This window comes from Podarcis bocagei, assembly GCF_964188305.1.
Source record: "Podarcis bocagei genome assembly, chromosome: 3".
Taxonomy (NCBI): Eukaryota; Metazoa; Chordata; class Lepidosauria; order Squamata; family Lacertidae; genus Podarcis; species Podarcis bocagei.
Window position 1 is genome coordinate 60,951,324 of NC_138127.1, and position 17,542 is coordinate 60,968,865.

The 17,542-nt window shown below is 44.2% G+C and overlaps 1 protein-coding gene and 1 long non-coding RNA gene across 2 annotated transcripts; one reads left to right on the plus strand and one right to left on the minus strand.

Moving 5' to 3' along the window:
• Positions 1-453: 453 nt before the first annotated feature.
• Positions 454-2,437, minus strand: LOC308583176. Its single transcript, XR_014006108.1, has 3 exons — positions 2,090-2,437; positions 1,446-1,536; positions 454-885 (listed from the first exon to the last, which is right to left on the minus strand). It is a non-coding gene; the product is annotated as an uncharacterized lncRNA (long non-coding RNA).
• Positions 2,438-2,847: 410 nt separating this feature from the next.
• On the plus strand, positions 2,848-11,334 carry FAM89A (family with sequence similarity 89 member A). The gene is made up of 2 exons (XM_081186949.1): positions 2,848-3,515; positions 10,225-11,334. Exons 1-2 carry the CDS (start codon positions 3,243-3,245, stop codon positions 10,381-10,383), a joined length of 432 nt encoding a protein of 143 aa, XP_081043075.1. The 5' UTR covers positions 2,848-3,242; the 3' UTR covers positions 10,384-11,334.
• The last annotated feature ends 6,208 nt before the right edge of the window (positions 11,335-17,542 follow it).

Below are 17,542 nucleotides of genomic sequence, written 5' to 3' on the forward strand. Positions count from 1 at the left end.
CACCTTGGGATGAGACACAAACATCAAACAACAAACTTGGCTTCATCTTCACTTTTTTCTATTATCTTGCATATTCTTTCCATTTTCTTTCACAATATCCATTCAATCTAGCTGCTCATTTAGGTACACTGAAATGCCCAGTTATGAAAGTACTATGCTGCTGCATGCATATTTTACTCAGCCTAGAAAACAGTTTCCTGAACTTTTATCTATTTCATACGCCAAAACATCTGGGCTCCAAATGTGTCATTGAAATCCTGTTTCCTTTGTTTCCTGTGACTGAACATTGACACTGTTGTCTCTGGGATTGCTTTCAGTGACCTAATCCAAATTATTTGTTGTAAGATAAAGTAAAATGTATTTTTGAATTTTATATTACAGTTTACATTTAAAATTAAAAAATGAGTAAATACAGATTTTAAAGCAACGCAGCAAATTAAAAACAATTTCAGCTAACAATTTAAAAAGCTTTTTCAGTGGTGATGCCAAAATAGTGGAAAGCCTTCATAAAGATTTACTAGCTCCCTTTCATTTTCTGTTTAGATCTTTTCTTAATAACTTTTTATTTTAGAAAAGTTTCCCATGTTTAGTAATTTGCTGCTTTCAAACAGGCTGGGGGATCTCAAGTAGCAAAGCAGGGCCAAACGTAAACAATTTAAACTTGGATGACATGGTACCACATTCAACTACTTTAAATAATACAGTATAGAGATATTTTCACTTGCCTTTCTTTGGACAGCTGCTGCCAAATTAGGCAGTCCTTGGCTAGTAAAACAATGGCATGGCTCAGTCTAATTTACCAGGAAGTTTCTCACATCCTAATTGTGGGATTAGTCAGCAAATGTGACAGTGTCCACATGGTAGAAAGATGATGCAACATGGTATCTTTAAAAGAAAAGAAAGTTGGGTCCTGCTTCACATACTTACAACTGAACGCTAAATGTGCATAAAAGGATTCAGAGTCACACTTGCCCTTTTATATCCCTGAAGCAGATGTAATTGCTTCTCTTCTACAATTTTAGTTGGAGCATTGCATGTTGCTTTGTCAAAGGCAACATACTTTAATTTCTTACCCACATCATGCCCTGCTTCAAACACTCCCTTCTAATGGAATAATCAACTTGGAATAATCCCCCTTTCCCCAGCACCATTCATTCATTTATTTAGTATTCTTTGTTTGCTTTGTTTGCTTATTTATATTAGTTGTTAATGTATTGTTTATTTATTCACACATCAATACTCAAGGCATAATGCATATATAACATCACCCATATGCACACAGGCAACACCCGTTTTATTTTATTTCTTCCCCCACTCCCACAATCCCAACTTCTAAAGGAATCCTTGCTAAAGGAAAGTAGCTACTCACTTATCACCTTCATGTGTTTTTGGTACCATTACATCTAATTTATTTTCCTCCCCACCTCAATCCCCTTTTGATTTACCTCAGATATGCCCAACTGAAGAAATTTTTAATCAGTGTTGCATGCCCCTCCACTGAAGAGAAAGAGCTGCTATCCCTGCGCAGGATAACACCTTAGAGCAGTGTTTCCCCACCTTTTTTGGGCAACGGCACACCTGTTTAATCAAAAAAAATCTCGCGGCACACCACCATTACTGCCCCGTGACGTCAGCGCGCAGCGCCACGCCGGGAGGGACGCACGAAAGTGAAAGTTTTCACTTTTTTTCCCTCCCCCTTGCCGGGGAACCTCCAAGCTTTGGGGGTGGGGGTGGGGAGGCAGCAGAGCGAGGGACTGAGGGACGGCGGCAGCTGAGGCGGCGGCGGCTGTTGTGGTGGTGGCGGCGATAGCGGGCGGAGGAGGGGGCGGCGGCGGGAGTTGCTGCTGCTGCTGTTGCTGCTGCTGCCCGGACATGCCGGCCTCCTCCTCCTCCGCTGTCTCGCGCTCCTCCATTTGCACGCGCTGCCCCGCCGCTCGGCACCACCACCGCGGAGCCGCCCCCGGCTCGACGCGGATCCTCGCCGCCGCCGCCTCTCACCGCCCGACTCGCCCGCCTCCCTCCCACGGCACACCAGCCGATGTCTCACGGCACACTAGTGTGCCGCGGAACACCGGTTGGGAAACACTGCCTTAGAGATTACCGGTAATCTTCCCCAACCTGGTGCCCTGGAGATGTAGCTGGATCAGATGAGTGTTTCTAGTCCAAATTAACTTGAGGGTGCGACGGTTGCCTTAGATTTTTTTTTTAAAAAAACACCTCTTTCCCTCATCTTTTACTTCAGCCCTGCCTGGCCTATATTTTATTTTCTCCTTACCGTGGGGTTTTTTTTATAAAAGCAATAAAAAACAACACGTGAGCCACCTTGTTGAAAGTAACAAATAATATTAAGAAAACGTTTGACATTCACATTCCCCGCCCTCACAGCTCTTAATTTACCTCAGACCCGTGGTTCCCAACGTGGGGCACACGCCCCACGGGGGGGGGGGAATTTGATTTTTGAGGGGGCAATTCGAGAATGAGCTACTAACATTTAATGGCATTTTAGCCTTACTCCACGTGAATAGGAGTTCACTTTTTGAATAATAAGAATTATATGTCGCAGGGAAACAGGATTTCAGAGATGCTTAGGTGGGGCATGGCCAAAAAAGGTTTGGAACCACTGCCTTACTTATTTATTTACGACAGCTCTTAAATTACCTTGGACCCAGTGGCGTAGCGTGGGGGGTGCAGGGGGCGCCGGCCGCAACATCTGGGGGTTAGGGTTAGGGGACGCAAATCCACGGGTTAGGGGGCGCAAATTACTTGCCTTACCCCGGGTGCTGACAACCCACGCTACGCCACTGCTTGGACCAAACTGCCTCCCCCCCCCTTCTTTTTGTAAACTGCACTCTCTTGCTAGGCTATTCCTTCTCAGCAGCCCCGATTAACCCCCCTTCCTTGCTCCTCCGCTTTATGACTAGCTGAAGAAAGCGAGCCCCTCCCGGCCGCCGCCGCGCACTCCCCGAAGTGTTTCGGGTACCATTTTGCGTCTATTGTGCCTTCTTCCCTCCTTCTCGGGCCCGCCCTGAGCCCGCCTCTTTCTCCCTTTCAGGGCCTGTCCCTGTTGCGAGGGCGGGCCTAGCGGGGCCGGCAGAAGGGAGGCGGGCCCCGAGCGGAGCCGAACAGAAGAGAGCTTTTCTCTGCGAGAGAAGGAGGCGGAGGCGGCTCTTGTTTTCTTTCGCGGCAGACTTAGCTCAGCTGGGCTGAGGGGACCGGCTGGCCGCCTTGCCCCGCCGGGTGCCATGAGTGGGTCGGGGCTGCCCGGAGGCGGCGGCGGGTCTGGGTTGCCTCCCCTGCCCAAGAGCCTGAGCGGCTTGTTGAATTCTTCTTCGAGCGGGGTCGGCCCGGGCGGAGCAGGCGGGCGCTGGCGGGACCTGGAGCGGCTCTACGCGCAGAAGTCCCGCATCCAGGACGAGCTGAGCCGCAGCGGAGGCGGCGGAGGGGGAAGGGGATCCCCGCGGCCGCCCAAGCCTCCCAACCTGGACGCCGCTTTGGCCTTGCTGCGGAAAGAGATGGTGAGCACCCGCCAGTTTTTGCTCTCTTTTTTGCGTGTTTGTGCTTGGTGCAAGTCTTCCGCCCCACCCCCTTTTTAAAACTGTTCAGTTTTGAGTCCCGGGGCCTGGCTCGAGAACGTCGCCTCTGAGCGCGTGCAGAGTTCAGTTCCGGCGCCGGAAGGCTGTTGGCGATTTCTGCTCCCCTCGCGCGCATGCCGGTACGATGCACACGGTGGAAAGGAAACCTTTTGTTTGTGGCAGGCAGGGTTCGAGTTTTCATCCCAGCTCCTTGCGCAAAAAACGGCAAATGCTCTTCTCTACTGCGATAGCAAGAGGTGTCAGCACCCCAGTTGCTGGATCTGCTTCCCAAAAGGAAGTGAGATTGGCCTCTTTTAGGTGGGCAGCTGAGGGGGCAAGTCCTAAGCCCTTGCCAGTGAGTAAGCACATGGGTGTGGCCAGTGCTTTTTTCTGGGGGTACGCATACCCCTAAACATTTTGTGAATCTGTTTGGCCTCATTGAGGGGCAGTTTTTCAATATGAGTAGGAAAATGAGAGTACAGTACCCCTAAACATTTTTTTTAAGAAAAAAAGCACTGGGGGAGGGGTCAGCTGCCCCCAATAAACAACAAAAACGGAGGTTCTCCCCCCCCCCACGAAAGGCCTGCCCCCCCCCCCAAATCCTGACTATGCCCATCAGTAAGCACCATTCAATTCTGGGGAGATATGGTTAGGAATGTGCAGTAAGACACTTTTCCACCAAGACCTTAGTGTTTACCTGTTGCAGACTCGTTTTTTTGCTCTCTTCTTCTTACTTTAATACTGTTTTTAGTTGTAGAGTTTTTAATTCTTGTAAATTGCATTTGGGGCTCCCTCTTTGGTCCAAAAGGCCGTATATACACATTTTTTAGGGATAAAGATATAAAATCTATTTTTAGATAGATTTAAAAGCGATAAAGGTGGAAACTGGAAGCTGTTTTGCTTATTAATCACTATGGCTACCTTAGCTGTGCTGAAGACCTTGGGCAGACCCTGTGGAATTTTTATACTTATTTATTTATCCTTTGAACAGTTGTGAAACTGAGGAGTTCAAATGGAGAATTGCCAGGAGGTAAAGGGGGGTGGGGGGCCTGCCATTCTAGAATGACAAACCCAAAGGATGCATAGAGCTAGTTGTGCAATTCTTTGGGCCTAAGCCTGTGATGGTTACCCAAGTTGCAGTTAATGGATGCAAGTCCTATCTAGGGATTGCGACTGAAACATTCCTCATGTGAGAGAGAAAAAGAAAAAGAAACTCAAATCGAAAGATTGGCAAACCAAAAAAAACCCCACCTTGATAGCATCTGAAGTATGTCACTATTTTCCCTTTTAAAACTCTTTTCTCATTCTGTCCTTCTCTTTGTTTCCTTCTAAAATAAAGTACCGTACTTAAAAGCTATTTCCTCTAAAAATGATCTTGTTCATTCTTTCAGTTCCTCTACAAATTCTTTTAGTTAGAACTAATTTTTCATTCTGCGCTCTAGTCATAGTTGCATATTGTACAAGCACACACCTGTTCTTTATATTCACTATTTGGATCAGAAGTGTTTTGTTCTGTTTCAGAAACTGGAATGTGACTTCTAGTAAGCAGGCTGCTTCTTTCCCACCTTTGACTTGTCTTCTGAAATGTAGGTTAATTGGCTTAATGGGCTTTTACTTTGCACAAGATTGGTACTTGGGCTGTGCACCAGATTGCTTACAGCAGCAGATTCACATTGGTTTTTAAATGCGACTAAAAACTGAAGTGCTTCAAATATTGTTACACTAGCAGATCATGTAAGCAAACAAAGTATGGGCTAGATTCATTTTGAATATCAAGCATGGCTTTTTGTCTTATAAACCTATAAAGCAAGTTAAGAATGAATCCTTTCATTGTCCCAGAAAAGCTTTTGCAAAACCCGCAATCTAAAAGGTTTTCCCATTTTAAGTGGTACACATATGCCTTTCATGAGACAAAAGCTTCAGGTTAAACAAGCAACATTGCTCTTAGTGAAACATGACTGAATTATTAGGTATGCAAAACTTTTCCTTTGGATCGGTAACATGAAACTTCCAAAGGCAGCAGAGATCTATGCCTGTCTGGCACACCCCGATTAAGTAATCTGGAGCTATCTTTTTTCCTGCTGTAGGAAGGAAGTTGCAATGGTTGACAAGTTTTCGTAGAATTAGGATGTCAGCTCATGAATACGCACAGCATGTGATCACTCTAAATCTGGCTATTTTAAGATGTGATTAAAAGGTATTTTCTCTTTGCAGTATTTGTGGGATACTGCTATCAATCTGCACATGGTCCTTGGAAACAGAACATGAAAGCATCATAGCATTGTCTAGCTTGGGCCATATGTGGTGTACGTATGGCACACTGTATGTTAGGATCCTGTAAACTCCGTTCAAAAAACAGCAAAGTATCACTTTAAAATACAGAGTATTAGAGTCAGACACCTTCTCTTACACATGTCCTCTTTGCATTCATGACAGTGCCCACCAATCACAATGTTGCATACTGATGACACCCTCAGCTTCGCTACACAAGGAAGAAATTATGTGTGGTGATGGTGAAACATCAACATCACCTTGCCCAACCACACAGATAAGATGCAGCGCTGCAAACACATACTAGAGTGCCCTTACCACTGTGAACCACTCTGGTGCGTCCAGTCCAAATCCCATAACTGGGATCCCTGCAGGTGCCCTTGCACCATGCACATGGGCCAGAGATCAGCCTTTGGACAGGAAAACATACAGGAAGGGTGGGCATTCCTGGCATATCACCCAGCCTCACTTTTGCATGGTGAACCTTTGGCTTCCCCTTGGCAACCATTCAGCCCCTGATGAGGAAAGTGTGTCTTTGTGAGAAAGAAAAGAGATCTTTTGCATGGTAGGAGGAATGGAGATACCAGGTGGTGGGTGTGTAAACAGAGTAAGAGGAGCTGGGGCAGTGGATTTTAGCTCTCCATTAGCTTCAGTAGGAATGTTTTTAATTTACACACAGCCAAGCTTGGGGAAGCTTTGAAAACCTGTTGTTCCTCCTCCTGACACACTGCCCATTTTTTATCACTCTGCTGGTGGAATTGCACCCCGTAAGCCTGGTGCTATGCCAGTGTCAATCCCCATCACCACTGTTTATCATCAGCTAGTGCAAAGAAACCGACTGGCATTTTGACACCCCTCTCATCTGCAGTACATGGTGCATAGCTTATTACTGTAAGTTTGTCTACTACAATTTGAAACTGTAGATATTCCTGACTTCACTAATGCCATTGCTAGTCAGAAGGTGTATTTATGGAATCTGGAGCCTGGCTGTGTGGTTTCTATTTAATGTTGAGATTATATCTCAAAGGTAAAAAACAAACAAACCCTAATTAGATGGTATCACACCCTCCACTATAAATCTTACTTGTATCTTTTGGATTGAAAATGAAATTGTATGTTCTGGTAAGAGATATAAACCCAATTGTTTACATTGCTTTTCTGATGATACCTAGCCTGCATATTTGTCTTGCTCATCCTTCACCCACTTTTACTTATAATTCTTAATCTTGCCACCCCCACAAATACCTGCAGTTGTTGTTTACCTATGATTCATTTCTGTTTTCCTTATGAATAACTAGTTTAACTGTAACACGGCTAGCCTTGCAAGTTAGTTTTGCCCATTAGTGGGAGGTGAGTGTTTTGCTTTGAAGGGCAAATGAGAAGTCATCACTAGATCCACCTTAAGGGGAGAAAAGCAAGCTTAATTTCTGGTAGTAATATCATTTTTGAAAGGCAGAATAAAATAATGTGCTATGATCTTGGACACTGCAATGCCTATGCTATTTTTCTTTCTCTACTTCGGGGCCGGGGGGGGGGGGAGCCTGGCATGAGTTGTGTGAAAGGCAAGAATGAATGATGTGAGGTGTTTGATTATATTCATATTATTTTCCTAAATGTCCTTGTGAAAAGCTGCCCGTATAAGCTGAAGGTAGTTGCATATGGCTAAAAAACAGAAGTCCTATGGACCAAAAAGTTAAATACATTAAAAAGAACATTTATGGCATAGTGCAGATAATACAAAGTACTCTTGTCTTCCACATTCATTCAGTTCTCCATTACTGTGTAGGAAGGAAGGAGGCGGGTAATATATGATGAAGTAAGCCCTGAAAGAAGTTCTGTAAAATGCTCAAAGACTCTTGTTATACCTTGGGCAGTTTCTGTATTTAATTCAAGAATTTTAAGCGTTCAGAACAACCTGGCTTTGTACTTCATTCCTGTCCTTACTTTAAGCTACCCAGCTTCTGATGGAGCTCTCTTTTAAAATGCTTGTGTGAAAAGCTGGGAGTAAATAGGATGAAATTGTTGTAGTAGCTGGCTGCCCTCCACAAGTGCTACAGCAAGCAAGCATCAAACTGAGTGTTCTTCAGGGGGCAGACACGCCCACTCAGGATTTTCTGGGCCCATGTGGATTATGGATTTTGCCTTACTTGCAAAAGAGGGCATATATTTGCATACGTTTTGTGTCATACGCAAATTTGCATTCTCTTTTGTAGGGTGGAGGACCATAAGATAAATCGGGGGCCATACAGGAATAACATGTCTGTCCAACAGAATGGGTGGTATCCAGCTGACTGCTTCCATTAGTGCAAATATTTCTCCATTTCTTTCCCCCCTCCACACTCCCCAAATTTGCTTTGGGAACCCCCAGAACAGATATGAGGGGTGTAAGGAATGGAGATGGGGAAGTTCTGGATTTCTATATAAGGAAAGGCATAACCTGTTAAATTACTGCTTGCCACATAGCCGTTAAAGGCACAAAAGCTCAGTTCTCCCTCAATGCTAACCCTAAACCATGCAAAGAACTCACGTTCCATGATTTGTAAACCCCTTATGATACTGTATATCTGTCATCAATTAATCTTAGGCTAGCAATACCTCATTCAGTACAAGACCAGACATGGTGTTTCAGCCGGCTGGCAGTGGGGGTCACAAGAGATTTTAAATTTACAGTTATTTTGGTTCAGATGTCTATTCTTGGGTAAAGATTACCGTACATTGTTTTAAAGGAGGAGTGTCTTTTAAGAGCATATGTTACAGCTATTTATTTATACCTAGTAAAAACTACAACAATATTACCAGCCAAGGTGAAACAGCCATCTTTTCTTCTTTTTAAGCAAAAAGGAGTAGTTGATCCTTTGACATGAATATATTCATTTAAGTGTATTAAGTGCAGCACCTTGCTCCCAAGAATCCCCGTTTCCTTCCCCCCATGAGTGGAAAAGCAATCACCTTCCATGTTGCTGCTACACCTCCCCAGCTTCATTTCTGTAAAAACAGAGGCACACACTTTTACGAGGCTAGAATACACTGAGCTACACTGCAGGGTTGTCATACGGTATTATCTTCCGCCTCCCCGCTATCCAAGCAATATCAGCACAGCAACACAACTTTTTTGCAAGGATGCTATAACCCACACTTTCCCAACCTCACCACACCCTCCCCCTGAGGGAATATGGATAGAGTAATGATGGGTTGTATTTATATTTGCATTGGTAGGATTTTTTTAAGTTTGCATACTCAGGGGAAAAATAAACTAGAGTTCAAAAGAGAATGGACTCTTTTCTTTGCTGGTACTTTTTGCTTTGGGGTAGACATGTTGTTGCCCAATCACAGCTATGCTAAAATCCTGGATTTCTCAATTATTTTCTTTGTGCAACAACCACTTATTTACCAAGGAAGATGAACAGGCACCCTCAGAATGAAGCAGACAGTCTCTGGAGAACAGTTGAGTCATACAAGTACTAGAGAAGAAAGACCCCAACATGGCTTCAAAATGAATGTGGAAGTCTTTTCCCATTGACCCTTAATTTCTCAAGAGCACTTGTGAATCAGAGCTCTGCTTCATGCATGGGGGGGGGGGTAACCACTGAAAGGCAGGAATAGTATCATATCTCACAAAGCGATTGCTTTGAATGGTACCTACACACTTTGCTTCATCATTTTCATTCTACAAGGGCTAGAGACAACCGCCCCCTGCCAACCAATCAAATAAAAGTGTGGAGCTGGACCTGATACAGCAGTCATCCCTGCACCAGTTTGTCAGAATTGGGTTCTGTTGATTTCCTATGAAGTAGAATTCAAAGCATATCGAGGGAGGAGGGAGAGAACACTGAATGTTTCCTCAATTCATGCTTTCGTTCCCATGAAGTTGCTTCTCTCCCATAGGGACACACTGACTAGAACCTTCCCCCAGGGGAGTAAAAAACAAAAAGGAGGGAGTTTCAGTCCCCCTTCTCCCACCAGCCCAAGGTGCACCTTAAACTACATTTATTTCCCCACTTTATAAGAAATTGGCAGTGAGCCACTTCTGACACAGGTCTGTGCTAATCACATCTGGTTTCTTCTTACTGCAGCATCAGCCTATGGTTACACAGATCCTCTGCTATTAAAGAGGGCACGGTAACATGACTTAAGCATCAGGAATGTTTTGCCACGCTGCTTCCTGCATACTCCAGCTTCCCCCACAGCTGTTTCTTCCTTACTTCGGCAGGGTGGAATCTCCCACGTAATTTAATTATCCTGCTCATATTGTGTAATTGTCAGGTACAACACTGATCTTCTGAGTGAAGTCATTGTGGGGAGCAAAATGTGCAAGCACCAGCATTTTAGAAGTAAAATTAAGCCATAAATACTAATATGTGTGTGTGTTCTCTTCTACAAGGTTGGTCTCCGGCAGCTAGATATGTCATTATTATGTCAACTATACTCCCTTTATGAGTCAATTCAAGAATATAAAGGTGCCTGCCAAGCTGTATCAAGTGCAGACTGTGCATATGCTCTGGAAAATGGCTTTTTTGATGAAGAGGAGGAATATTTCTAAGAACACAGCCGTTCCCTGGAGTAGAGCTGAGATCATCGGCGTCTAATTGGAACTTAAAGTGCATTCCTGCCTTGTGCTGAAGAAAAGACGCTCAGCTACTTTGCAGCCCATTTATTTCTGGCATGCTGTCAACCTGAGTTACACATTGTGTGAATCCTCCTTTAAGGAAAGCCATGTGCGACAAATTTTAAGGCGTCCTCAAGCATGTTTGACAGGCCATGTCAGTATAATTTGTGAACTGGGTCTTTCCAGTTTGCACATGTTGGAAAATAACTTTCTATTAACTGTGGCTTGGGATCATGCAAGGAAGAAATGACACCTGGAGTGTTCTGACATGTAAAACATTATTAGTAATAATTATATATGTAATTTGTAAACATTTGAATAGTCTTTGAACTGATGATTTGACTTTTTATAGAAAATCTTGTTAAAAACTCAGAGCATTGAGGACCAACATGTACCTTCTCCAGTACTGTATTAGATAGACTTTTAAAAATCTCAGCTACACTTCTGAAAGCCTCTTACCATATTCTTTTCCATTCCAAAGTTTACAAATGTTAGGAATCCTACTCTCTTTCCCCAGTGATCAGTTCACTCTTTCACTCACATAAGTTTTAGCTATTTTAATCCAATCAATTTAAAGTTTTGTAACACTTGGTATATTTTTACACAAATACAGTGAAAGCAAATGGGTCTTCCTTTTTGTGAGCTTATATAAGTGTAATTAGATTGCTTATTCAGTGAATAGTAATATAAATTTCACACAAACTGAGACCAACAGCAGTATTTTATACTCCTTAATGCTTGGAAGAGAGCTGTGAACTTTGTATCTTATAAATCCAAAGGATGTGTACAAATTATTTGTAGGTTATTCTATGCAGCTTTGTTTTTTTATACTATTGTAACAGAAAACTCAAGCTTGACCTGTAATTTATTAAACTTTATACCAAACATGGTGTGTGTATGTAAATAAGTAAAATTATCTAAGTACAGCCAAGCCTGCTTCCTTCACAAATAAAACACAAACTGCCACCTCAGTCATGTTGTCAGGTTTTGCACAAAACTCAGAAGTGAGTATTCCAGTTTTTGAACGATTTTCTTAAGTCAAATGTCCAGTGTGGCTTCCGCAGCTTCTGACTGGCTGCAAGACGCTCCTGAAGCCAATCGGAAGCCGCACTTTGGTTTTCGAATGGTTCCGGGAGTCAAATGGACTCCCAGAACGCATTCTGTTTGAGAACCAAGGTACAACCATACCAGGATGGTCACCTGTGAGACTAGATACAGAATAAGTCAGTTGCAATGGGACTTAAGTGTAGCTATTTTAATCTGGCTGTAACTTATAAATTCTTACTATGTGTAAAGGTGGTGGAATTTGCTTGGCTTTGGCTTTCCACCATGTACACAAAATATATAACAGCATGAAGAAGAAGAAGAGGAGTTTGGATTTGATATCCCGCCTTTCACTCCCCTTCAGGAGTCTCAAAGCGGCTAACATTCTCCTTTCCCTTCCTCCCCCACAACAAACACTCTGTGAGGTGAGTGGGGCTGAGAGACTTCAGAGAAATGTGACTGGCCCAAGGTCACCCAGCAGCTGCATGTGGAGGAGCGGAGACACGAACCCGGTTTCCCAGATTACGTGACTACCGCTCTTAACCACTACACCACACTGGCACTTGAATAGCTAGTTTACCGGTAACTAGTGACCCTGCAATTACCACCAAGTAGGGCCTTTGTTGGTGACAGTGCCCACATATGGATGCAACCAGTGAATTTGTAATGAGGGCACAGCCCTAGTACAGATTCTTGAATTGCAGACACCACAGTGTCCCCAATCCATCAGTAACGGGTAGCAACATGTCCCCAGGGCTACCTGCAGACAGTGGTCTGAATCTCCTTCGTGCTTCACACAAGCATTGTTTTGGAGCACAATTCACACAGCAAGGAAGTTGAGCCCAAGCAACAACGCACTTATGTAGCTTCCAGAGCAGTGCACAGTCTACCTGGGACAAAGCCTGAAGCTCTATTCAGGGAGAGAATATTTGTCAAGTAACCAGAGAGGTGCAATAGCAGCTGTAGACACATACTGATGGTAACAACCTCAAGCGGCTTTGCTGCTTGTTGGGAAGCAAGGAATATGCACGCATTAAAGGTAAAGGGACCCCTGACTATTAGGTCCAGTTGTGACCGATTCAGGGCTGCGGCACTCATCTCGCTTTATTGGTCAAGGGAGCCAGCGTACAGCTTCCGGGTCATGTGGCCAGCATGACTAAGCCGCTTCTGGCGAACCAGAGCAGCGCACGGAAACACCGTTTACCTTCCCGCCAGAGCGGTACCTATTTATCTACTTGCACTTTGACGTGCTTTCGAACTGCTAGGTTGGCAGGAGCTGGGACCGAGCAACGGGAGCTCACCCTATTGCAGGGATTCGAACCGCTGACCTTCTGATCGGCAAGTCCTAGGCTCTGTGGTTTAACCCACAGCACCACCTGTGTCCCTTCATATGCACGCATAGCTGAGCCAATTGGGAAGATTGCTGCATAGACCAATAGCCTATCTGCTGCATTTGGCCCATTCCAACCACATGTCAACCCATGTGATGAATCTCCCCACCACCCTTGCTATTTTGCCTGATAGGTGAGCCTTGCTGGATAGCAGTCCACATTTCTGCATACTTCCTCCCTCCCACCCACTGCAACTGCTTCCTGCACTCCAACAGCAGCATACGCCTTATTTACACATTCTAAGATAAATGCCCCTTCACAGGGAATCTGCATGTTGTTGCAAGACTGGGTTTGGACCCAATCTGGCTAAGTTTTCTGGATAGCCAAAGGACATTGCGGGATTTAATCATAGAATTGTAGAGTTGGAAGGGGTCCCCCCCAAGGGTCATCTAGTCCAACCCCCTGCAATGCAGGAATCTCAACTAAAGCATCCATGACAGATGTTTTACATTCACTTACAGGTATTTATACCCCCCCCTCTTCAACTCTAAAAAGCGTTACACTTGGGAAAGAAAGCTCTTTCCAGAGTTGATGGTGGGGAATTTTGCAATCTGATGTACTTTACATATGTATATTGAACCAAGCTGCAGGGGGATATAGTCTTTTAACAAGATAGTATTTTTAGCTAGACTATGTGCCAAGATACACACTTGTTTACTCAGGAAAGCCTTGAACTTATGCAGGCTTTTGCATTACCAAAGAAAGCAAGGGAACTGTTCTTCATGACATATCTGCAAAACGTAAATCCTGCTATTGAGATTCCTATGAAACTACACAAAGTTCAGATTGCTCAACTTCGTTGTTTTGGTCTGTTTCCACATATACTGAGCATTCTTTGGAGCTTCACAAAAACAGCAGGATCTCAGGGAAGCAAGGAAATGGCTTCCTGCTGTGGGCTTCCCTCTGTTGTCCAAAAAAAAGAAGTCAATATCTCTTGTGTCAATATTTTGAAATGTAGTTACATTTAATTTGGGCGAGCTACAGAGAATTCATTGGGATAAGCTACATTTAATGGCCTTATTAATGTCTTCAGCAGTTAAAAGACTTATGAAGATGTTTTCAATTTAAAAAGATGTAAAGACTCCAGTTTTTCTTATGAAGCAAAAATACTGCAGGGAAAATGTATTGTACAATGCCAGTTTAATGTTCAATATCACCCAGAAGCCTGCCCCTCCCACCCCCAAAATATGCTTTTAAGGCTACAATATTACGCACATTTTTCTGACAGACAATCTCCATTAAATACAGTGGGGCTTACTTCTGAGTAACATGCATAGATCAGTAGCAGGACAGCAAAGAGGAAGAAACAGCTATGGCTGATGCCAGAGGCCAGTCAAACACCAAGACTTGGAAACCAGTAAACTGCTCACTGAGCTGGTTATGCTACCATTTTAATTTTGCATGGGATTCCTGGCAAAGCCAGATGCCGTGTATGTCTTTCTCTTATTCTGGCCTTCCCAGGAGCCCAGCTGAGAGAGAAGAACCTGTCTGTTTTCTCCTCCTTTTCTGCAGTGCACAGATGAGTTGTCATGGAATGGCCGAATGCAGAGTTGTTGTGCGGGGAACCCCTCTAGGGAACCCCCAAGGGAAGAAGGTTCCGAGCCAGGGGATTGGTGGTGGGAAGACAATGTGTGGTCAGATGGAGGAGAAGACTGGGAGGAGGAGGTGTCAGTGGCAGAAGAGGTGACAAGGTTTAGTGAACCCAGGGTTTAGAAGCTGTGGCAGAGAGCAGCTCCGACTGACTCTGAAGTGGAGGCTAGAGGGGAGAGTGGTCAAGAGGGAGAGTAGAGGTTGCTGATGAATCCAGGGAGTCTCCCCCTCCTGCTGCGACCTCTCCCTCCTGGTCTACCAGAACACGCAGAGAAATCAAAAGAGCAGAAGTTGATTGTGCACAGACACAGTCTCAGATTGCTGGGGAAATAACCTGGAGAGGAGTGAACTCAGTCCTCGCAACTTCCTCACTGGGGCAAGACTTGCTGGGAAGAGTTGCCGGGATCACTAGGCTTGCTCTGTTTTGGTTTCTTTGAATTAAGCATTAACTTACCTGACATTGTGTTTTTTATCGCTGACCTACATCTGACTCCGGTTCCTGACAGCATGTGAATTTTACCTTTATAGTAGGCTAGTTTCTATACACATCCATCTCAATCTTCAATCTAAGACAGCAAGAAGCATCAGAGTTCAAGGACACATCCCAGGCAGGTAAAATACTAGAGGTACAAAGCAGGGCTGTTGAGGGGTGTGGCTTGGGGAGTGTCCCAAGGACATAACAGCCCTGAAAGGCCACATTTTCTTCTGCAGGGCCACCAGATGTTAGTGGACTACAGCTCTCATCACTGCCTACCGCTGGTCATGCTGCTTGGGGCTGATAGTTCAGCAACATCAGGAGGCCCACAGGTTCCCCACTCCTGGTTTAGTGTTTCATGCAAAACAGGCCAGTGTTAACTATAGTACAAATTAATGTACTAAGGCTGAATTCCTATACTTGGGAGTAAATCCTTATAAACTCAGCAGGATTATTTCTCAGCAGTCATGCATAGTATTTCACTGCACTTCCCCTTATTTGGAAGTAAGTTTCATTGCACTCAGCAAACATTTTGGAAGGAGAAAGTGTTTTGACACTAAATGCTATCTAGTCCCTTTTTGCAAAGTCAAATTTTCAAGATTTAATAATTCATGTTTTATTGTGTTATGACCTCTTGTTTGTATATAACATGTCTGCTCTTAAGTCTGTGAGGTTTTATTTTGGGCAGGATCCCTCCCTCACCTCAAAAAAATGTTTATTTATCTCATCAGCCCAGTGTTCAAGCACATAGTCCTACCCCTCAAGGGTCAAAGAAACCATTCAGTGGAGTTGAGAGGACTGGCCCATGTGCAGTAATTCATGGGTTCATTTTAGACTTCCGGAGCTAGGCTCTGTCACAAACAATAATTATGCCTGTCTGAATTGTGCCAGCTATTGCTTAAACTGTTTCGACTGGTTAAACACAAGAGCCTTTTGAATCATTTAGAATCCGGCAGAGCCAGAATGGCTGTATCAAGATTCCAAGAGGAGAAATATATATTTTTAACTCCGTCTATGGCTCTTTTTGTTCAAATTCATTCAGCCTAGTCACTTCTAATTTAAAATGTACTTAATGGGAATCAAGCTGAAGATTTTAAATTAATCCAGTGAAACTTTGCTAGATTTGTAATTAAAATGACATGTTAGGATATATTAAAGAATGTAAGATTAATACACTTACACTTGGAACTTCTGGTATGGTACTAAAAGCTACCCTTTCAAGAAGCTGAAATGCAGCATAATTGATACAATACCTTTTATTGAACCAGCTAGTCTATAAACCTGGAAGAAAGCATTTGAACTCCATATTTTGAAGTAAGTTTAGGTGTCCAAAGGGGTAGTGGTAGGGAATAATATAATGTTTTATGCCAACAGCAATCTTCTGTCCTTGTTGGAGGAAATTAGGTCACAAGCTCATCCACAATTTGGCATGCTGGGGAATCAGCAAACTGATAATTGAACTTTGTTTGCTTCCTGTGCAATTTGGTTTGAGGTGCAATCCTAGGGACACATACATGAAATAAGTTCACCTGAAGTGTGACTTTGGAGTAAACATGGGTAGGATCAGGCTCTAGGGATCCAGGTAATTTGTAATTCACTTAACATGTAGCTTTAGATCTTTGGTAGGCAGTGCTGCTTTCAAATGGCAAGTGATGGGATATTTTATTGAAAGCTCCTCCACTTGCAGTTCCAACACAGAAATGTAGAATGTCAGAGAGACAGCTAGTAGGCCTGGGCGATATATCGCCCAAGACTGGTATGAGGAGCAGAATGTGATGTCGGCTTCGCTCAGCAGTATATTACTGGTGAAACAGCCACCACTCCCGAGTCTCTCTGCTAGCAGCTTCCATTAGAGTTCCTTCTGCCAGTGGCGCTGCTAGCAGAGGGACTCGGGAGTGGTGGCTGTTTCACCAGCGATATATCGCTGGTGAAACCGCCATAGCATTCTGCCCTCATCCGATGCAGAGAGAGAAACAAGCTGTATTGGCAAGGCGACGATACAGCTTGTTCCTCCCTCTGCATTTTTTGGTGGGGGCTTCATGAAGCTGCTCAGCTGAGGGGCACGCAGTTGGCTCTGCCTGCTTGCCCATGAGTGGGGGGAGCACCGGGGCTGTCTCAGCTGGGGAGGGGGAACCTTCCTGATCCCCAGCTGAGCTGTACAAACAAGCTGTGTTGCCCCAGCCTGTGAGTGCCTGGGTGAAACCAGTTCCCAAGGTGAGCCTGGTGCAGGCCAATGCAGCTTGCTTTTTCAGTGCCGTGGTATATCGACAAACCGATGTTTGGCTGGCGATATTGTTGAAAAGCTGATATTGCCCAGCTGTAGTGGCTAGATTATAACCTTCTTCCTGACATCTACTTAGAGGGGATTTTTCAAGATGGGGGCTTTCAACTCCCCCTCCCACTTAAACAGCAAACCTGCTCACCTCCATATCACTGAGAAACAGCTTTTGAAACTGAACAAAGCTTCAAAAGCAGTTTGAACAGCACATCAGGTCAGGTTAGCATATCTGAAGGTTAAAGATTATACAGGGTCATCACAAGTCCCTTGAAGGATACCAACTGTTTCTTAGATCCCAGCAGAAGCTTTTACAGT